The 23,120-nt window shown below is 38.4% G+C and overlaps 1 protein-coding gene across 4 annotated transcripts; it reads left to right on the top strand.

Moving 5' to 3' along the window:
• The first annotated feature begins 317 nt into the window (after positions 1 to 317).
• LOC111839116 (nuclear factor of kappa light polypeptide gene enhancer in B-cells inhibitor, delta) lies at positions 318 to 22,705 on the top strand. 4 transcript variants are annotated; one of them, XM_023802752.2, is made up of 12 exons: positions 318 to 386; positions 5,310 to 5,452; positions 5,570 to 5,600; positions 5,731 to 5,990; positions 9,052 to 9,275; positions 9,649 to 9,754; positions 11,623 to 11,769; positions 13,262 to 13,313; positions 14,234 to 14,397; positions 15,307 to 15,423; positions 17,196 to 17,360; positions 17,529 to 22,705. In XM_023802752.2, the coding sequence occupies exons 4-12, from the start codon at positions 5,757 to 5,759 to the stop codon at positions 17,598 to 17,600; spliced, it is 1,281 nt and encodes a 426-aa protein (XP_023658520.1). In that variant the 5' UTR covers positions 318 to 386; positions 5,310 to 5,452; positions 5,570 to 5,600; positions 5,731 to 5,756; the 3' UTR covers positions 17,601 to 22,705. The 4 variants fall into 4 exon arrangements, 3 of the variants coding, with proteins under 3 accessions (XP_023658520.1, XP_072564593.1, XP_023658518.1); XR_011988726.1 differs by lacking the exons at positions 318 to 386; positions 17,529 to 22,705 and adding exons at positions 670 to 963; positions 16,419 to 16,563 and having other exon boundaries at positions 17,196 to 17,328; XM_023802750.2 differs by lacking the exon at positions 318 to 386 and adding an exon at positions 675 to 963.
• Positions 22,706 to 23,120: the final 415 nt, after the last annotated feature.

Raw genomic sequence — 23,120 nt, 5'->3', positions numbered from 1 at the left:
TTGCAACCCTGTATATATAATTAATAAACTTGATTAATTCGTGGAGCGGTGAAAAAAAAAAGAAAAGAAAGGTGCAGTAGAAACATTTTTCATCTACCCATGCAATTCTCCAATCTATTTTAGCTCTTCAAATAAAAATATGTAATTCCTCTACCTCGGTTCAACAGTCTTCTTCCATATATCAAAGCCTCACCCTTACGTAAATATAAAAGTTGAGTGGAGGCGGTACTTAGTGACTACTGGTCCAATAAGAGAGCCGAACACAATTACGATGGAAAATTGGCCAATGGGAGGAACAGTTCTCTTAAGCGTGGTTTCCTGTATTAGTGGCAGGCTATAATAAAACCGCTGTTTGTCTACTACAAAAGGAAAATGTTGGGAGGCTCGTAAGTACTGGAAGTTTCCTTTCTCCTCTATTTAATAATAAACGTAATAGCGAACGCATAAATAATTTGTCTACATTTTATCATACTTTGTCATGCAAGCAAAGTAAATACTTTGTAGTAAATATGATACTTCATACATATATATTACACTTGTGACAAGAATAATAACAGGCTTTACTAAAGGTAAATTTTTTTAAAAATCACCGCGACCCTGACAATAGTAATTAGATGGATTGATAAAAATCAAAAGTTTTTTTGAATGCTTAACATATATGTACAATTACAACAAATTCTATCTTCTATTTCAGTATAATATCGCGCTGTTTACTGACGTAGGCGTTCTTGGGGGCGGGTTGTAGACTGCGGTATGTGGGTAGGCTACTAGGTGACAGCTAAGCAGAACGTCAAACAAAATAGGCGGAGAAGTCATACGAGCCTAAAACTCGCCGTAAGCCAGAGACAGCGACACACTTAACGACAATCTTAAGAAGTAACAGTTAATTATAATTATCAGTCAAGAGGTATTGCCTGGGAGTCATACATCGCGAAAGGGATTCTGACATGCACTGGCCGAAACGTGAGTCATGTAGCATATTATTATTATTATTATTATTATTATTATTATTATTAGTAGTAGTAGTAGTAGTAGTAGTAGTAGCAGTAGTAGTTATATAATACTAATGACCGTATTGTTGTTGTTGTTGTTGTAATGGCTTATTAAGTTCTGCATTGTTGAGGTTATTAAAATACTCGTTTTAATAATTTAAGTACACTTGAGACATCGATGTCGTAAAAAATGTGTTTCCTTTGAAGCTTCTTGGTATATATCTATTATATCTATAAGATATAAATTAACGTGACATCGTGTTTATGTTGAACGTATCATTTGTATTGACGTTTAGATGTAAGAAACCTGATTCACTAAGAGTCCGTATTTGATAAGGTGGTATTGATATAAGTCTGAAAAGAGTTATGCACGATACAAAGCTGTATTTTGGGGAAACCCTTTCAACCACCGCCCAGTCCTACCTCTGTCACTGCAGCTGTTGACTGAATTCCCCTATTCTTGGGTGGGTGTGAAACAGGAGACAAGGGTTTTCACTTTAATCCCCTTGGGGAATTAGTGTACAGGTCTACGGGGCTCACAGGAATGGGACTCGTGGTAACTGATTTAAACAGACTTTGCACCTTTAAATATGTGCACGTGCTCCTCCAGGTTCCCGTTTCTGTAATAATCGAGTCAACGTAAGAAAAAGGTCGCTGGAATCCCCGTCTACCCACGCTTTCTGACTCATAAGGGATTTCCGACAGTATTTGAATACTGTTACAACAAGTGGTCACGCACCCATGAAAGGGTATCCCAACAGCACATCGCCCACTCGCCTTATCTATACACAACAGAAGATCAGTGGCTTAACTTCAAGGAAGCTATATGTCAAGGTCTTCTAGTCACGTCATAACGTGTTTTTAGTAAACGTGTAGCCAAAACGATTGATGAAAAGAATCCAGTGAGGTGTTTGGATATGTGTGTAGCGTGTGTGTGTGAGTGAGCGGTTGTACCTTACCTTATGTTGACACAATGTCCCCACAACGTGATGAATACCCGTTTTTTTCCCCTTATGGCTCCCCATAAGGGAAAACTCAATTTAATAGAAATCTATGACTGCAATGAAAGGTTGTAATAGTCAGTGTTAGCATTTTTCCCATAGAAATTAATGAGTGGTCCCCATAAAGATATGTTTACCCAACATGTGTGTGTGTGTGTGTGTGTGTGTGTGTGACTAATGTAACATTTTTTCCAAATGTGAAGGTAATGTGAAGTTTGAAAGGAGAAGTTTAAAACATTGCTTTATGGTGGCTTATCAGAAACCCTGGAATTAAACAGACTACAAACAGCTGGTGTATTGGAGTTTACTAGATGCTATAGTAGCACTTTGCAGATGAAATTGAAAGTAAAAAGACTTAAAGAAACAGAAAGACTGGGGTATTACAGGGTGATTCAGCCAGGAAATTACTGAAACTACTAACATGCTGAAGTAAAGTGTATAGATAGTGTAATGTCTAATGGTGACCTTGATGAGAACAATCTCTTAAAAGAAGGATAGATGGATGTAAAACCTGAGATTGAATGTCAGTTTCTATTTTATAACACTGTAGTGAAATTATAGACTAAAGAAAGCTTTTAAAGTACATAAGATATGGAAATAAAACTTTTTTTTTTTCCTGGTGTTTATTACTCCTTTGGGACAATGATTCCTAGGATCAGTGAATAATATCCACTAAACACCCATATACAGGACTAATTATTTTTTTGCTGTCTAATTGGCAGTACTGTAATAGTACAAATATTCATCAAACACAGTGATGGCCCTGTGGCTATTTTCAAGTTAATATTGTAACTAGTATTAAGGTAATTTTAGAAGATATACCTTAAGCTAGCAGTTCGGCCTTCCTTACCATATGTTGCCCTTACCAGATACCTGTTATAATAGCTCACACAATTTCTAAATAAGCTGCAACACATTGAACATGACAGAGAAAGTTCACTATTCTCTTTTTAGGAAATTCCTGTAATCCTAAAAATCTTGCTTCCCCAAGTCCGCTTCTGATGTCTTTATAAGAGGATTCCGGTTACCTTTTACAGTAAAAAGAATGTGAATGTACTGCTGGTGGCTTTAATATTCAACGTAAGACTCTTCAACATCTCCACGAGCTCAGCGGTGTTGTTTTGTCAGTGTATCGCATAATACGGCAGTTAGGGCATGAGTAGTTACTAAAGCATAGGCAATATTGTTGTGTTCCGGGGTGAAGGCAGGAAGATGTGTGGTTTGCTGCAGTAAGCGTAACGGAGCCCGCAAGAAGGAGCGTCACAGAAAAAGAGTGAGAACATCCTCCATAGAGAGCTTCTTGTGAAGCGCAGGTGTCTCTCGCCACTGTTCCTACTGGAATACGTTCCTCACCGTCACTCCGCAGGCGGTTTCGTCTTTGCCGGAAATGTATCTTATCTCTCTTTGTTGGGGTCTAAATTTCAGAGAAACTTTGTTGGCGTCTGGAAACCTCCGATACTGGCGTTTTGTAACAAATTTGTATTTTCTTTTATCATTGGATGGAAATGAAACGTACAGACGAGACAATGCAAACAGTTATTGAAATGGAGGATGGGAAATTGCAGTCACGGAGGAAAAGGTAGTTTTTTTCGTTAACTGAAGAAGAATTTTTCGAAGTAGCGAAATGAAGTGTCTGAATGTAACCCAGAAAAATGTGTTTATGTTATGGAGAATATGTGTTACCAAACAGTGTACCAGTATGGTAGCATGTATGCAGTCATTGTCTAGCTATTAAACCAGTTACATATAAACACCTTTGTCATCAAAATATAATTAGTGGTTAGGACTATAAAATAATATTTCCAAATGTGAATATATTAAAGACACAGGCTTTCTAAACTAGACTGCTGGCTATAGCCATAGTAAGTTCTTCAGCGACATTGAAAAAGGGGCTTGAGGGTAAAATAGTTAAGTACCATACTGTAATACTGAAAGCGAGTTTTTTTTCTGCGTTTACCTATTTTAAAAAATGAAGAGGTCTACAAGACTATCTGCAGGGATCTAATTCATAGGTCCAGCATTCAATATTACAGAATAGCAGAAGCGCACTCCGCAGCCTTCATCTAGTGTATGGACATAAAAACTCTTAGTGAATGTTCTTTTATTGACATGTGTACAAAGCACAACAAAATTTCTTTCTGTTAATTAAAGTTATTACTGACGTCAAGCTAAACCTAAAAGTTCACGTCGTATACATATTAATAGCCTATTGTTATATACTTGCTTACTCAATGTAAATTAGGACTTCCAATGATCGCTAATGAAGAGCACCCACCTGGGTGCTTGTCTGTTTATCTTTCTATGTAGCTATATAATTTTTTTGTTGTTTAGTAAATGGTCGATTTATTTTTATTACATAGTAATTTAGAGAAGTCCCGGTCATTGTCCATACAGTAGACTGTACTTGAAGAGAAGTATGACATGCTGGCAGCAGAGGTTTAACCCCTGAATCAAGGGTATCTTTGTAATTTCCCCTTGATCGTTATTCTGGTCTGCTTGATCTTTGAGTAGCCTATAGCATTTATTGTAAAAGGGTTCTTTGTGAAAACCTACAGGACTCACTGCATTCTCAAACTAACCATCAGATTTTCAGTACCAAAATGCTGTTAGGGTATTTGACAATAACTCTGAGTAACTGCACTTCTCAAAATATTATTTTTATGGCAAATTTTATGTTTAATTGGAAATTATTAGTAGTATGTGATACAAGCAATATAATACAGTAGTATTTTAATTCTATGTTTTTAAATTCCTGGAAAGAATACTCAGTGACTACTATGATGTCACCCAGATGGAGAGGGGATCTGTTTGTACATATGATTTTTTATCTTTATGTGTATGATCTTTTATTTTAATAAAAAATACATTATATTGAAAGCAACCTGGTCAGGGTCATGGATTATTTAAAAAAACAATTCATTTTAATAAGTAACATCTTTGAAAGGCTACCTAGGAGAGAGTTAAACAACAATATTCTCTTTCTATTAATATTGTTCTAAATATGTAAATATTCTATTTACATTAATATTAGTAAGAATTTGAAATCTTTGCTGTAAGTATGGAAGTTTTTGGACTTATTTGTCCCAAACAGTTTTTACATTTTACATGTTAATATATTCAAAGTTTTAATGAATGCCCAGTGACCCTGTACTGAATAAGTGGTTGGAAGATGGATGGATGGATGGATGACCTTTTTAGCAATAAGAAATGACAAACAACAACTCATATTAACATGAACATGTCTAAAATGAAACAGGCTAATGGATTGATTTGTACCTAGATGACATTCTAGACTGACTTTTAATTACTTCTGCAGCGCCAAAGGAAAATTCGTGTTCACTGCCCACTGTTAAGAAACTCCTGGAGCAGAAGAGGAAGCGAGAAACAGCTACTTCCCCATCTTCCTCAACCTCCTCATTCTCATTAGTGACCACTTCAATTGCCACTGCTTCTGTCCCTGTGAGTAGATATACCATATAGGCTATAGAGATGTAGACTATTTCTCTTCATTGCATGTATGTGTGTGAATTTGACTGAAACAATCAGTACCTTGTATGTTCTGCTGTTTGTTTGTAGGTGTCACTGCCAGAACAGGAAACCCAAACAGGTAATCACAAAATGCAATGCCAGGATAGCATTTTCACATATCATACAGTGAATATACACACTCTTTCGTCCAACTCTTTGCAAATGCACAATAATGAATCACAATTATACAGAAGTGTCTGCATTTTTAGGTGGTAACTGCAGCTATCAGGGCATCATGGGAGCTGTGGGGCCCATGTTGCCACCACCCAATAGCGCATGGAACCATCCCATCTCCCCTCAGTGCTCAAACTTGCAACAGGACTGCCTCATTCCTTCTGTGGGAGGCTACTTTAACACTGTGGCAACCTCGCTGGATTGTGGCCAGAGTCAGGCCTACAGCCCTGGGCTGACCCCAAGCTTCACAACACAGCAACCAGATTACAGTTGTGCCATGAGCATCCATCGCTATGTAAGTGCCTGCCATTGCATGTTACATGAATATATTTTTTTTGAATTCTTACAATCATAAGAATATGTGTGTGTGCGTGCACACGTGTATATACACTCACCTAAAGGATTATTAGGAACATCTGTTCAATTTCTCATTAATGCAATTATCTAATCAACCAATCACATGGCAGTTGCTTCAATGCATTTAGGGGTGTGGTCCTGGTCAAGACAATCTCCTGAACTCCAAACTGAATGTCAGAATGGGAAAGAAAGGTGATTTAAGCAATTTTGAGCGTGGCATGGTTGTTGGTGCCAGACGGGCCGGTCTGAGTATTTCACAATCTGCTCAGTTACTGGGATTTTCATGCACAACCATTTCTAGGGTTTACAAAGAATGGTGTGCAAAGGGAAAAACATCTAGTATGCGGCAGTCCTGTGGGCAAAAATGCCTTGTTGATGCTAGAGGTCAGAGGAGAATGGCCCGACTGATTCAAGTTCATAGAAGAGCAACTTTGACTGAAATAACCACTCGTTACAACCGAGGTATGCAGCAAAGCATTTGTGAAGCCACAACACGCACAACCTTGAGGCGGATGGGCTACAACAGCAGAAGACCCCACCGGGTACCACTCATCTCCACTACAAATAGGAAAAAGAGGCTACAATTTGCACGAGCTCACCAAAATTGGACAGTTGAAGACTGGAAAAATGTTGCCTGGTCTGATGAGTCTCGATTTCTGTTGAGACATTCAAATGGTAGAGTCAGAATTTGGCGTAAACAGAATGAGAACATGGATCCATCATGCCTTGTTACCACTGTGCAGGCTGGTGGTGGTGGTGTAATGGTGTGGGGGATGTTTTCTTGGCCCACTTTAGGCCCCTTAGTGCCAATTGGGCATCGTTTAAATGCACGGCCTACCTGAGCATTGTTTCTGACCATGTCCATCCCTTTATGACCACCATGTACCCATCCTCTGATGGCTACTTCCAGCAGGATAATGCACCATGTCACAAAGCTGGAATCATTTCAAATTGGTTTCTTGAACATGACAATGAGTTCACTGTACTACAATGGCCCCCACAGTCACCAGATCTCAACCCAATAGAGCATCTTTGGGATGTGGTGGAACGGGAGCTTCGTGCCCTGGATGTGCATCCCACAAATCTCCATCAAGTGCAAGATGCTATCCTATCAATATGGGCCAACATTCCTAAAGAATGCTTTCAGCACCTTGTTGAATCAATGCCACGTAGAATTAAGGCAGTTCTGAAGGCGAACGGGGGTCAAACACCGTATTAGTATGGTGTTCCTAATAATCCTTTAGGTGAGTGTGTGTGTGTATATATAATGTATGTACATAGTGCCTGACAAAAGTCTTGTCACTTAACCAAGTTGTAGGAACAACAAATAATAACTTGACCTGTAGTTAATCAGTTGGAATCAGAAATGGCTTATAAGAAAAGGCAAAGCCCTCTAGATTATGCTTATTATACCAAAATAAAGTTTTGCATCATTCATTGAGTTTTGTCATGGAATTAGGACAGAAAGGTCAACTTTTGCCGGGACAAAAGTCTTGTCATATACAAAAATAATGTAGAAATTATACATATACTTCATTTAGAATACACAAACATGCTACATTAACATCAGAACATAAAGTCATGGTGCCTTGGAAGAAAGAATTAATAACATATATGACTTCCATGAGCTTGGAGGACCGCATCCATACGTCTTGGCAACGACTGAAATAACTTGTTGATGAAGTCATCTGGAATGGCAAAGAAAGCAGTCTTGCAGGACTCCCAGAGTTGGTCTAGATTCTTTGGTTTCGTCTTCCAAGTCTCCTCCTTCATCCTACCCCAGACATGCTCAATAATGTTCATGTCTGGTGACTGGGCTGTCCAATCCTGGAACACCTTGATCCTCTTCAGTTTAAGGAACTTCAATGTGGAGGCTGAAGTATGAGAAAGAGCGCCATCCTTCTGCAGAATTTGCCCTCTCTTATGGTTTGGAATGTAATAGCTTCAGGCTGTTGATGTTGCCATCTACTCTGCAGATCTCTTGAACACCCCCATGCTGGATGTAACCCCAAACCATGATTTTTCCTCCACTAACTTGACTGTTTTCTGTGTGAATTTTGAGTTCATGCGGGTTCCAACAGGTCTCCTGCAGTATTTGCGGCATTTGGTATGTAGTTCAATGGATGATTCGTCAGAAAAATCAACCTTCTGCCACTTTGCCACTGTCCATCCTTGCTGCAAGCTGTGGGCCTTGGCAAATTCAACATGCTTTTTATGTTGCGTTCTCGTTAATGCTGGTTTCTGAGCACTAATTTGGCCATGGAGACCACTGCGTGCGAGAATTCGAGAAACTGTTCTTGTAGACACAGCGGTTTCTGGTGACCGGTTCTGATGTAGCTATGCTGCAATTGAAAAAGGGTTGGCCCTGGACTTTCGAAGCAACAAACGGTCCTCTCAAAGAGTTGTCTTACAGGGTCTTCCTGACTTGGGCTTGTCATGAACATCACCAGTTTTTTCAAATATTTTTTGAATCCTCTCCACTTGACGTTTGGACACATTAACGATGTCTGCCACCTCAGCAGCAGACTTGGTCTGTGGTTGAATCTCTGGCATGTTGTCAGAAGTTAGGTTGCACTTCAAGTGAAGGTCTGGTGTTCTTGGGGTTCTTTTTATACACACCTGGGATTATGTTAATTACAATATTTGTCACAGGTGAACCTCTAATCTGTGATTGGTTGAATCATTAAAAGACATGACAAGACTTTTGTCCTTGCAAAAACAGGTTTTATGGACTTTAACAAGCTGTGAACATCAGGACACTTTTTGACTGTTTCATTTTGCACCCAGTTATTAATGTGAAAGCCCTTGGCATTAAATTGATCCATTCATTGTAACAATTGATTGATTAGAAATAAAGTTATATGTCTTTTTAAATTACTATGTCCTTATGTGACAATACCTTTGTCAATGACTATATATATATATATATATATATATATGTATGTATATGTATGTATATATATATGTATTCCTATGTTGTTTTTTGGTTCTCTCCTTAGTTAGAATGCCCCATGACAGTGACCCTCTCTGGTTCAGTTCACTCGGGGGTGCAGCAGTCTCTGAGTTACTCTTGGACACCTGTAAGTAGCCTCCATAGTCATGGGGCTCCAAGCCCTCAGGGATTCGGGGAAGAGATGGATGCTGGGAAACTGGATGAGGCACGAATGTCCCTTCAGGCAATGGACTACAGTAAGAAGATGTGGCAGGATGAAGATGGAGACACGTAAGTGGCAGAGATAGTTAAGCAGGATTAATTCACATTCCAAAATAGAGCATGGTCTGAGGTAGACTTAAAGTAAAGTTCTAGATACTTCTCTAAGCCAATTTAAAGTTAATTTCAGGTCAAGGATGCATATACTCAAATTTGAGTCCAAAAGGTAAATTTCTCTGTGTATGAAGCATAAGAGACTTTCCCGTTTTAGAGATATAACTGTTGATGAATCTTTGTGTCACGCAGTTTTACTCCTCAACAAAGGTATATGAGGAATAAAGGTGTCAATAGAAGGAAAAATGAATTACCCCAATTTAACTCATGGGGACCTTTGCCATGTTGGGATGGTACAGCTTCAGATAACCAGTTATTTGGCTCCTTTCAGGATCCTGCATATCTACACGGCAAAGGGGCTGAGGGAGTATGCTTTTGCAGCTGCGGAAAACTTGCGGGACCTCGGCAAGCTAGATTCCAAAGAACATAAAGGAAAGGTATGTCCCATATGTGAGCATCCATACAGAAGTACAAGTAATAAGACTGAAAATTTACAGAAATTATGTTACTGCAAAGTAGCAAAAGTATGTAAGTAAATTAATAACAAATGTCGTTCACGCAAATTACCATGAATTAAACAAATCCAGTAAAAATGCATTGTTTTTAATAATGCTTGACTAACAATGCATTACATTTAATAATGTTTCAATGTTTAGAGGCTGTTATTTCATGTTAATGTACATCTAAACATCAAATATTTCAATTGAAAATGTTTGAGCTGTAATTTCGTTGGTAAAATAATCAATGCAAAAATATTTGGTTTCAACAATTCAGCTACAAAATATACAGTTTATTTTACCAACTAAAAAAGTTCATTTTTATAATTCAATCACCTGAAATCAATTCATTCCCTTTCGCCTCGAAATAAATTTCAAGACACCAAATTCAGTTGGAAACATTCGAAGTGTTTTAATTCCATCTTCATAATTCAAGAGATAACATTCAGTCCTTTTATTTTTGCTTTACAATTACGCCACCAAAAATTCAGTGATTTAAAAAACGGGGTGAAATTCAACTTTCTACATCTGGGACTAGCAGGATGAGCAGTTGAGTGCTGATAGAGTTCTTGGTCAGATCCAGACTCAACAGTGAGCGTATGATAAGCACAAGGTCAGTTGCACTATTTGAGAGAACGGTAAATTTTCTTTGTGTTATCGCGGACATGAGTGTCCCAAAGTCAGCTACTGTCCTCTCCCTTCAATCCAGCTAGTTATAAAACTTACCAGCACAAATTAATGGAATGATGTTGTATGCGGAAAACGAAAGATCGATCTGCTAGACAGATTATTTATATATTTAAATGTCACCAGTTGTATCAATGTACCTTGCGAGGCCAGTACTTTGAAAACTCTTTAACATACAGCTGCCATCCGTCACATATTTTATGAAACGGACTGCAGCTGTTTACTTATCTCCTATTGTAAAATATGTTGCGTCCCATTTTGAACCAATACTGGATGTGAGTTATCTGTATTTTTGGATCGGTAAAGTTTATGATTGGGGACCCCAGAGGAAGACGTGTCCCTTATTTCTTGAGATAATGTTGAATGCGCCACTGAAATTTCTTGCCCCTCACTATGGAGAATGGCTAGTTGTCCAATGCAGTCATTTCCATTATTTTAATAGTTTTGTCTTTTGCTCTGTACCAGGGGACCAGCCCATTAGTGCTAAACACCTCTTATTATGCAGGTTCTAGATTCTCAGTTATGGAACACAGCTCCAATGATACTTAAAGCTAACTTATTCAATCTCCAGCACAAAAACATTTAGCAGGTAAGCTTACAAACAACAAAGAATAGTACAACCAAAAATCCTACAATGCTGTCGCATGATAATAGGAAATGACCATATCAGAAATAACTAATAAACCGTAATTTCAATTTTGTTGTTCAAGTGACAATGACAATAAAGATTATATCTTTATCTTTATCTTTAATTAATGGGCCTATGATAAAACACCCTATAGGAAATACTGTACCATTATGTCCCTTGATTTGGGCTGATCGTCAGCAGGTCCCTTGCAACGACATTGTGCAGTCTTGAACCAAACCATGGTGTTTTGTGCCTGTATGTTTTCCTTCCACTAAAACCAAAATAATGTTTATAGTTTCTAAGTAGGGAATTTTTCAGATTTGATTTTCAAAATGTAATCTCTGGACTTTGAAGATTAGTTTATTTTTTTTTTCTGCTAAGTGCATGACTAGAATTTTTTACACCATTTCCTCATAGACTGTATATGTAAAGTAAATTCATGATTGCATTTGCATTTAATCTTTTTTTTCTTTTTTTCTTTTTCTTCCCCCAGACTGCTCTGCTGGTAGCGGCGACAGCAAATCAGCCACTAATTGTCCAGGACCTTCTTTTGCTGGGGGCGGACGTCAATGCCTGTGATGATAAGGGTCAGACTGCACTCCACCTAGCAGCTACCTATGGATTCCCCAGAGTAATGCAGGTGAGGCAAGTGACAAGTATACAAACATCGAAGACTTTTAATTTAGTTGATGAAGAATATTTCTTTTTTCTATTTTTCTCACCCATATTACTCCAGAGTCTCATGCTTTCAACTTATACATATTTAGCATTATTAGGAATAAAATAATAGGAATTTTATTAGCCATTCATTTTTTTCCATATTGTACCTCTTGTATTGTTTTGTGCATACCATATCTATACTAGCAGTCCTTCCTTCATTTTTATACATTTATCATTAAAGTGCAGGCTTCATTCCTAATGATATAGCAGTATATAAGAGTGCTGACCGCAAAGAAGAATCTATTAAAAATAACAAAACAGGTCATACATTGCTTGATATTGTTTAATTAATTGAACATCACAGCAGATACATCAAAACACATCTATGCTGTGACATTCAGTTAATTAATATCAAGCAAAATGCAACCTGTTTTTATTATTCTTCATACATTTATCAGTAACACATCCACTGTGTATTTAACAACTGGATTGTATATGACCCTTGTCTTGTCTTAAGTGTGTACTGTATGTATCTGCTGTATGCACAAGAGCTATTGACAACTGAAGACAATTTCCTGTGTGTGCAAACACTGGCCAAATAAAACTGATTTTTGATAAATCTGAAATATTGTAACAGAGATTATGTAGGTAATAAATGTATTTTTATGCACTTTAACTATTTGGTTCAGTGCCATGTTTAGCACTGTTGCCTCACACCTCTGGGGTTTGAGCCTTCTCCATGGCTCTATGTTTGAGGAATTGGCATGTTTTTCCTGTGTCATTGTGGGGTTTATTCTGGGTGCTCCAGTTTTCCCCCACAGCCCAAAAACATGTTGAAATTAAGTGGAGTGGCCAAATTGCATACAGGTATGAATTGAATTGAATTTTGAATTAGGTGAGCAGTGTCAACACACCACAGCACACAGTGCACAACAACGAAATGTGTCCTCTGCATTTAACCCATATGTGACTTTCGTGACATAGCAAGGGGCAGCTAATTCAGCGCCCGGGGAGCAGTGCTTGGGGGCGGTACCTTGCTCAGGGTACCTCAGTGGTGCCTTGCTGGTCGGGGATTTGAACCTGCAATCTTTCAATTACAAGTGCGCTTCCTTAACCATCAAGCCACCACTGCCAATGGTGTTAGTGTACCCTGTGATGGGTTGTCGCCCCATCCTGGGTTATTACCTGCCTTGCACCCGTAATCTCTGGGATAGGCTCCAGACCCCCTGCGACCCTGTACAGGACAAACAGTTTCAGAAAATAGATGGATGGATGGATGGATGGATGGATAGATGGATGGATGGCTATTTGGTTGAACTAAGGGATAACTAATAACTGGCAGTTTACAAATGCAGCAAACATCTCAAAATGTGTCTTGACAAAGATTGACTAGTCTTAATTTACAGGCCAGTAACTCAACATTTAAAAGTGGCATGTAGAAAAATATTATTAATACTGATTGTATTTCTCAGACAATTCTTTCCACGGGACTGAATGTGAACCTGGAGGCTCGCAATTTTGAAGGTAAATGCTTATTTGTATATTTATTTACAAAATATGAAATACTGTTTGTATTTGTACAGCATTTAATAAATAACACTTGTTAAATGCTTCAGTGGTAAACATACCTGCTATCTCTCTCATTCTCCTACACATATTTTATGTCATAATGAAAGCTGATGTTTCTTCGAAAACTGATGGGTCACAGATGTAATGATCCATTAAGGCTGAATTTGCCAACAGGTTACATTGGCCATTTTAAGGTTTTGTTTGTCCTTTGACTGCCTAATAACACACATAATAAAAGACCAGGATTCAAAGGCAGGACAATCACCAAGAATCACATCACCAAGGAATATTTAGTAGCGAGGAAATTTCACGAATGGATTAATGAATTGCACAGGTGGCATCCTATCACGGTGCCACGCTTGAATTCACTGAGCTCCTGAGAGCGACCCATTCTTTTGCAAAGGCTTGTAGAAGCAGTCTGCATGCCTAGGTGCTCTATTTTACACACCTGTGGCTATGGAAGTGATTGGAACACCTGAATTAAATTTTTTGGAGGGTTGTCCCAATACTTTTCGCAATGTAGTGTATGATGATCATTGCATTTATTTCAATTTATCTGTCAGGCAATCAGGGAGTATTTCTGGTTTCATAATAAAGTATGTAAGTATAAATTTCTGCCATGTAACATAAAATAATATGCATGCATTATGTGATTATGAATTTGAATATCCAAATGAGTTCAAAGCTGGTGCAGTGTGTAATGTCTCTGTCATATGCTAAATATCACAAATGTTTTTGGTTTGACCCCATTTATATGCAGTTCTTCCAATGTTATGATTTTATTTGTCATATTGTACAGCATGACAGATCCATGACACTATGCTTGATAGAGTCTGTTCATCAATTCTCTGTTTTTCTGTCTTTCTTTACCCCAGGGCTGACTCCCCTGCACTGTGCAGCCATCTCCCACAGTGCCACCATGAAGTCCTTTTTTGCCCCAATGACTGACCTGTCTGACTCCAGCTTGCACAGCCTGGCTGAAGACAAACTCTCTTGCATCCAGCTTCTGCTCAGTTCTGGAGCCTCCCTGCTCAGCCAGGTGAGGCCATGCATCCTGGGGGACACCCAGACAGTCCCCAGTTTGGAACTGAAATGAAGCAAAAATGTGGACTATCTGGGGGGAGCCTTTTTTAACCTAAACTAGCACCAGTGAACTGCATGCTGCCATTGTGAAAATGAAAGCAGTGCTGACTAAGCCAAACACAGATATTTCATGTATCATGGAACAATTATTGTCCCTGTTGGACACTAGAGTAGTCTGTGAGGCCTAGTCACCTTTAGGGACAGCATTTGGTACAAACTACATGATTTATATTCGATTAATGAACCCTTGACCAAGGCCCTTTATGACATTTGTTCCAGGAGTGCTGCACCCTGGCGAACCCTGCAGTCTGACCCCATATCTCTCACCTGTTTATGTGTCTTTGTATTTAATGGATAACTAGATGGGATAGTTTCCCCATAAGGATGAATGAATTATCTTTAGTCTATTCCAGTGGTTTTCAACCTGTGGGCCGCGACGGTATTGCAGGGGGGCCGCCAATTATTATTAATAGAAATTGTAATATTGTTAATATAATAAAAAATGTCTAGTCAAAATCAAATAAATCATAATTTGATATATAATTAAAATTTATTCAATACATTACCAGTTTATTCAATAAAGACCATTAACAGCCTTGCTTCCGAGTACTTAGTTAACCCGACACAAAAAGCGGGATCGTTTAAATTCTTTTGCAGTGGGCCGCGGAAACATATGAGTTTGGCTGTGTGGGCCGTGAGTTAAAAAAGGTTGGGAACCACTGGTCTATTCTATTCTATTCTATTCTAAAAATGACATGATGTGAGTGACATGCCTCTGTATATGGTATATGATGTGCAGCTCATGCAGTTTGTGCATCCAGTGCCTTTCTTGTCTTTAGTCATAATAGTGTCTGTCATTTACCAGGACATCAAGAGCAACAAGACAGTTCTACACCTGGCTGTGAAGGAAGGCAATGTAATGCTGGTGCGAATCCTGCTGCAGATTAACCTGGCAGACACACAGGCTTTCGTTAATATGAAGGTTAGTGGCTATCACGTAGTGTTGTAGTTCTCGAGACCGGTCTTGGTCTCGAGACCAATTTTTTGTGGTCTCGGTCTTGTCTTGGTCTCGACTCTATTTGGTCTCGGTCTTGTCTTGGTCTCGACTCTATTTGGTCTCGGTCTTGTCTTGGTCTCGGACATAGCGGTCTCGATGGGATGGGGAAAAAAAGAGAAAACTGCACATCCTCACAGAACAGTATCATTATTTATTACGCGCCTCAATTCAAATGCAACCAGTCAGATGCATCCATTTCAAAAACGTTACATTTTATACATTTTCTCCACGGACACTGCCAGTGCTTCACAGTCCACAAACATCATACACATCGTATCATACATCGGCAAAAAAATGTCCGAAAATGTCCGTGAAGTCTATAGCATAGTTATTATTCAAATAAATTAGGTATTTTACATTGATTAGAAAGCACGGTCTTGGAGGTGCAAGTCAATCTGGAGGCTCATTCTCTTCAATTCAAAGCAAAGGATCATTACATAGCTGTATTCATAGCTTACCCGAGGCCTCTGTCCCTGGTATAAGAGACTTAATATGAACATCTTTCTGGTACATCCCATCTCTTTCCCTTGACGAGGTCTGATAAAATGGTTATAGGAGAGGATTGCTGAGAATATTATTTTCCATCAGGTCTCGTAACTATGACAAATCTGGGAGATTTTAAATGAGAGACATATGGACATACGGACAATATAATTGAAAAGATAACATGAATTTGATTTAACGAGTAATGACACTTTACAGCAATGCCTTTTTTCTCTATAGTTGATCTGGGTAATGTGATGTCGATTCTAGCCCTAGTCTGTTTTCGGTCTTGGTCTTGGTCTCGACCAGTCTTGGTCTTGGTCTCGCCTTAGTGTGTCTTGGTCTTGGTCTTGGACTTGGTCTTGGTACCCTCAAGTCTCGGCAGTGTCTTGGTCTTGATACCCTCCGGTCTCGGCAATGTCTTGGTCTCGGTTTAGGCGGTCTTGACTACAACACTACTATCACGGTACTGGAACAAAGACCACTGAATGCAAGCTAGACTGAAGATTCAAGACCAGGGACCAGCATTCACCAATCTGCAGGGATGTTTTATGTGAAAGTCTGTACGGCACGGAAATTTAGGTGAGGTTCATTTAACATGCCACATATTCCCCATCTCAGAAGTGGAAATTATAAGGTCCAGAAAGTAAAAATTTAGACCAAGGTTTTGAATTGAGTACTCTATTCAAATCTTGGTTTGAATTTTTACTTTCAGGTCCTGAAATCTCTACTTCTGCCATGTCCTAATTTAAGATGTTCTTTCCTCTTGGCCCCAACACATTCTCTCGACTATAACTTTTCCCTAATTGGTCCAGCATGCTCAATAAAGGTTCCAACAGTAGCCTCACTGACAGTCTTCAGTTTAGAGTTACTAAGAAAAGACAGACAAACCTCCAGAGTTTGATACAGGAGGAAAAAAACCCTCAGGAAAGTCAAAGGTCAACTGGCCTTTGACTAGTGCTGTGTTTTATCAAGCTGTCTGCTGGTCAGCATTCTCTCTTCCCCCCATACATACAGCCCCCACTTGTTTTCGTTCCTCTTTCCCAGTGTTACTCTCATTTCCACTTCACACTCCCCTTCCCCTGAAAGAGTACCTATTCCTTCCTCATACCTCCACATCACATGACTTTGTTAGCTGTCTCACCCAGAGCAGTTCTTCACATTACACTCTAAGGGTGATGCTTTCTCATTTCTCTCTCTGCCCCCTACTGTAGGCGCATGGTAACACTGCTCTGCACATGGCAGCCGGCTTGCACAGTAGCTGCCACCAGGAGGAGATGATCCGCTTACTGCTGAATCACGGAGCTGATCCCAGCATCCGCAACCTGGAGAACGACCAGCCCGCGCACCTGCTGCAGAGTGGGGAAAAGGGAGAACAGGTGAGCCACCCCACCCATTTCAGCGCAAAGATTGTGATCTTTGCTATCCTTGTTATCTGCAAGAAAGGAAATTATCATTTAAGCTTTATGGTCTTTGACTAATTGGACTGTCTAGTCATTTTGTTGGATATGACTGATTATCTGAATTTTTTCTTGTTTTCTGATTAGCTGAAGTTCCTCCTCAAAAAGCGAAATGCTGCCTCTCGACGGCGTATTACATCCTTACAGGACCAAGAGTGACATGGACTGCTTTCCAGTCCCATCGTTTTTCCCTCTTCCCTACTAAAGAAGGGGGATCTAATCGTATCTTCTTATGAGGACCATTTTCATACACCTCTAATTTATTCTAGAGTGTATTTCCACAGTGTATGATCAGACAGTTATATTCTTTTTTCTTTTTTGAAGAAAAGTTACTTAAAATTTTCTGTCTGAAATATAGTGTATCTAGTGAAATTTCAAACTGACCTTTCAGTTATTTGGCTGCACTTTGTTTTTTCTAAAGGTTAAATCTACTGTCAGTCCTGTGTTTTTTTTCCAAAGAACAAGTAATGTTAATGGGCTGATTATCATGTGAGTGATTCATTAGTACTAGATTTTTTCTTAGAATTTCTTCATGTTCACATCAATTGATAATGTTTGCTTTATTTATTGGCTAAAACATACTTTAGTTTTATAGGAATATGTCAAAATATATATTGAGGTGAAAGGGACATGGACAATATGTCCAAAATAAATCATTTGAAGTCATATGTTAGGACTTTTACAGAGAGAAACTCTGGGTTTTGTATTCTATGTCTGATTTCTGAGAAATCGCTGAATAATGGCAAGTATCATTATTACTATCTGAAACCATATTGGTTCATTGAAATAATGTATCATAAGCATGCATCACACTGTATCAGTGTGCTAGTGCTTCACAAATCAAACCTCAATTGTTAAATACAATTATTTTTATTTAAATCAAGGGAACCTGTGCCTTAGTTCTTTAACTTTTCCAATTTTTCCTGTGGGATCCATGTTATTTATAACATCCTTGTGGTGTGACTGCATTTGCATGATTTTAGGAGGCACGAGAATCTTTGGTTCGGCAATTCCAATCCTACCTTGTCTGCCGCTAGGAAATGTAATATACTGTGCCCTCCACAATTATTGGCACCCCCTCTAAAGATTTGTAAAAAGGGTTAGTAAAAATCCACCTTTTGGTGAAGTAGTTTCATATCACACTGAAAAAATTAGAAAAATCCAACCTTTTCTTAAAATAAATTTATTGAAAGAAAAACAAATCCTTCATCAAGAAATAATTATTATCAACAAAAACACATATGTGCTACGATTAATGGAACCCCTGCTTTTAATTTTATAAGGTTAGAGAATACCAAGCAGAGCACCTGAGTCCATTCCTCTTTACAGAATCTCTCCAGATCATCCAGGGTCCTAAGCCATCTCTTGTGCACTATCCTCTTCAGCTCAGCCCACAGGTTTTCTGTGGGGTTCAGGTCAGGGGACCATGGCAGAAGCTTGATTCTGCGGTCAGCTAACCATTTCGACATGTGCTTAGGATCACTGTCTAGCTGGAAGATCCAATGACGGCCCAATTTTTCTTTCCTGGCAGAGGCAGCCAAATTTTGATTTAAAATGTCCTGGTATTTCATGGAGTCCATAATGCCATGTACCCTAGCGAGGTCTCCAGGGCCTTTGGAGGAAAAACAGCCCCACAGCATCACAAAACCTCCACCATATTTTGCATTTGGGATAAGGTTCATTTCATTATAGTTATCTTTGTTTTTACGCCAAACCGAACTTATGTTTATTGCCAAAAAGCTCCATTTTTGTTTCATCAGACCATTGGATTTGGTTGCAGTCAAAGTTGTAGTAGTGTTTCGCAAACTCCAGGTGCTTAAGTTTGTGGTTAACTGACAAAAAAAGCTTTTTCTGGCATACCTTCCAAATACTCTGTTAGCAAGAAGGGGGAGTCTGATAGTTTTTGTAGAGACGTGGTTACCCCAAGATTTTACTTGGTCTTGTAATTCACCAACAGTCATCCTTGGGGGAAAAATAAACTTGGTTCCTCTTCCAGGCAGGTTTGTAACAGTTCAAGTTGTCCAATATCTCTTATCTTTCCCATGTTGATGGATGACTAAGGGAATTTGGGCTCAGTGTCACCTCATGTTCATATCCCTGTTAAGCAGGAAGTCATGGATTACAGCTTGATGGTTCCTATTCACTCCACTCAGCTCAAAGATGTACAATTTACAGGAGAAACATGCTTCAGTTACATTGTGTTCACTATAATTTCCATGGGGGCCAATAATCGTGGCAAATGTGTTTTTGTTAAAGATATTTTTTTTTTTTTCTTGGAATGAATTTGTGTTAGTGAAAGGTTGGATATTTCTAAATTTTTCAGTGTGACACGAAACTGCTTCATCAAGGTGGATTTTTCTTAACCCTTTTTACAAATCTTTACAAGGGGTGGCAATAATTGTGGAGGGTGCTGTATAAAGGTGAAATTCGTTTTGATGGAGAAAAAGGAAAAATCTTTGATCTCCCTTGAGATTAGGCAGGTATGATTCTTGTACATAACAATCAAGTTTTACCTGTTTCTATCTTATGATTTCTGAATTTAAGATTACTTGTTAATTTGCATAATCTTTTTGTGCAGTGTTAATATTGTCATGCAAGGGCTAAGCATAGGTATCAGCTTAATTATACAGAAGATAAACCATTCATCTGTGATGAAGTACATAAAGTGAGCTTTATAACATTTAGGGTGTTCTTATACCTATGTTGAAAGGATGCTAAGATCTGTGCAACCTAAGGTAAATTAGATGTCTATATCCATCCATCCATCTATTCATCAAACTGTAGTTTCAGTGGTACACTACTGATTGTCTATGATTGTGTTTGAGTCCTTTTACACATTAATTATGTATCGAATAACGTGCATGTTATGCATGCATAATTTCTTTGTTCTGGACAGAAATTAATCAGTTTTGACACTGAACAAAAAGTGAGTCTAGACAGCAGTACAGACAAACTAAATGTCAGTTTTTTGACATATATTTATTATGCATAAAGTAAAGAAATAGAAATAAGAAGAGCATTCTAGGAATTTAATAGTTTAACATGAAACAATACATTTTTAGTGCAGCTTGGGGAAAAAATATGTTTTGCAAAAATTGCAATTTTCCTTGAAATTATACACTGCCCGGTCAAAAAAAAAAAAGTTGCCTTTTGAATTTTGCCTTTAGCTTTGATTATGGTGGACATTTGTCATGGCATTTTTTCCACTGGCTTATGCAACATCTCACCCTTTATTTTCATCCAGATTTGCATATATTTCTCATCAAGATCCTGTATTGACAAGTGAGTTGAACCACTCCATAAAACCTCCTTTATCACATCCCAAAGACTTTCAATGAGGTTAAGGTCACAACTCTGTGGTAACCAAGTCATACGTAAAAATGATTCCTTATGCTCCCTAACCAGTCTTTGACAATTCAAACCGAATGTATCTTGGTATTCTTGTCCTGGAATATGCCCATGCCAACGGAAGAAAAAAATGGATGGAGGTGTAACCTGGCCATTCAGTAGATTCAGGTACTCAGCTGACTTTATTGCTGCATAACGTTGCTGGACTATAATAATGATCCTCTCATTGGCTCTTAAGTATTTGCTGATATAAATTCAAATGGCGACCTTTTTTTTTGGCTAGGCAGTGTATAAGAAGGATGCTGTGTTATAAGAACGTTTGGTCTTCCAATGCAAATTTCTTATCTGTGGTTGCAAAATTAAATGTTGAAATGCTTAATTTACAGTAAGTTTATATTATAATGCTGAATGTATTCCTAGCATAATCAATCTTCACCAGCAGCATTAAAATTTCTTCAGTAATACGATTGCTTTGTGTTTCCTCAGTTCCTTTATTTTCTCATGCTTTTGATATATTCTCTTTTTTTGGCTAGTCTCATGGCCCATTTGTTCTGAAGTACCAGTTCTGAAGGTACATCCAAGATATACGAATATGCTTGGAATCATGTCACTTCTGTTCCAAAACTAGCTTAAGTTGTACACAATTTTAGCTCATGCACAGTAGTAATTATTTAGGTTACGATATGTACAGTATGTGAGCCCTTACATTCATAAACATGCCATCTTGATGAAAAGTTGTCTGTTGAAAATGCATTTATATCATTTAAGCTTTGCGTGTCCAATATTAGATGCAATACTTAATAAATGTATGGTTATAAAACATAAAACATCCCACAACTTTGTATTATATAACAACAGCAGTGACTCAGTTAACCAACACTCACTTTCATGTGTAGATAAATGGTGATTTCATTACATATTTACTAATTTGCCAAAAGAGGTATAGCAGCATGAAGGGAAGGGAAAATGTGACTCCTTTTCCAGCAATAAAAATCATGACATTACTTAGTTTTCCTCTGGGGCCACCAAAACCTCCCAGAAATGAGTAATGCGATAGCTCAAAACACAGTTCATAAGTATTAGGACAGACATGGAGCTTGTAGTGTACTTAATCCAAAGAGGCTTTATAATAATGAATATTTGCTAGTAGGGCTGGGCATTTAATCAAATTTTAGTTTCAGTTACGTTTTGGCTTTCAATGATTATCAAAAAAAATAATTGTGATAAAACAACTATTGTACCACATTTCATTTCACAATGATTTTGTCTTGTGTTATAAATTTAGTGCACCCCTTTCCAGCTCCTTTTGATTTGTTTCTCGTACATATTTAGTGTTTTGTCAGGGTCATCTGACCCTGTCCTACAAGTTCTGTTTTGACCAGGAGGTCCCTGGTCATCCCGTTCCTTCTTCCATCTTTTAGTCCCTTAGCCTAAAGGGTTGAGTGTGTCGCTCAGAAACCATTAACCTTCTGGTCATGGGTTTAAGGCTGGTCAGGGGCCAGTCTCACCTGTTTATTTTTATTTACTGTTTTTGTTACCTTGTTTTGTTTCCAGTTACAGGTTTGCCCTGCTTTTTGTCCTGTTCACTTCCAGGCCTGTTTGTATTTTAGTTCCATGTTACTTATCCTAGTGTAGTATTCCCAGTGTGGTTAGTGTTTCCTAGTTTCAGCGTTTGTTCAGCGTTTGTTAGAAATCCCTAGTTCTGTGCTCATTATTGTAACTCACCCCACCTGTTGCTTGTTGCTCTCTCGGTTGATTGTTTAATTGTCATGTTCCACACCTGCCCTCTCGTTAGACAGTTACCTGTTTCCATTTAAATGCCTGCATCTGCTCTGTTCCTGTTTAGTTTTGACCCCCTGTGGTCCTTCTGTTTTGTAGTCATTTTTTAATTTCAATAAATGAATGATATTTCCAAAGTCAATGTGTAATTGTGTTAAGTAAATGTGACTAAGATTTTTGCCATAATCTAGCAGCCCTAGCCACTACATTATTGCTTAAAGTAAGACTCTCAGATTATGAAATGACTAATGATCAGCACAAGGGAATGCATGGTTTAGCTGGGGCAGTGTCTGCCTCTGCAGGTTAGGGATCTGTGTCCTTGTTGAAAAGCTCAGTGGTTAAAATCACATGGTTGGGATATTAAGCATGTTGGGCCCTTTTGCAGTCATGTTTGTCTATATTTCACATAGAGCATGATATGATATGTAAGAATCAAAGAATTCCTATGTAGTTGTACAAATTACAAAACATAGCATGATATTTGACTGCAGAATTGATGCTCGTCTGTATGTTGTGGATCTCCAGCCCGATGAAATCAACAAAATGCTGATA

Source organism: Paramormyrops kingsleyae, unplaced genomic scaffold (genome assembly GCF_048594095.1).
Source record: "Paramormyrops kingsleyae isolate MSU_618 unplaced genomic scaffold, PKINGS_0.4 ups104, whole genome shotgun sequence".
Classification (NCBI taxonomy): Eukaryota; Metazoa; Chordata; class Actinopteri; order Osteoglossiformes; family Mormyridae; genus Paramormyrops; species Paramormyrops kingsleyae.
The sequence above is the reverse complement of the archived record's forward strand: the minus strand, read 5'-3'. Positions and strand labels throughout refer to the sequence as shown.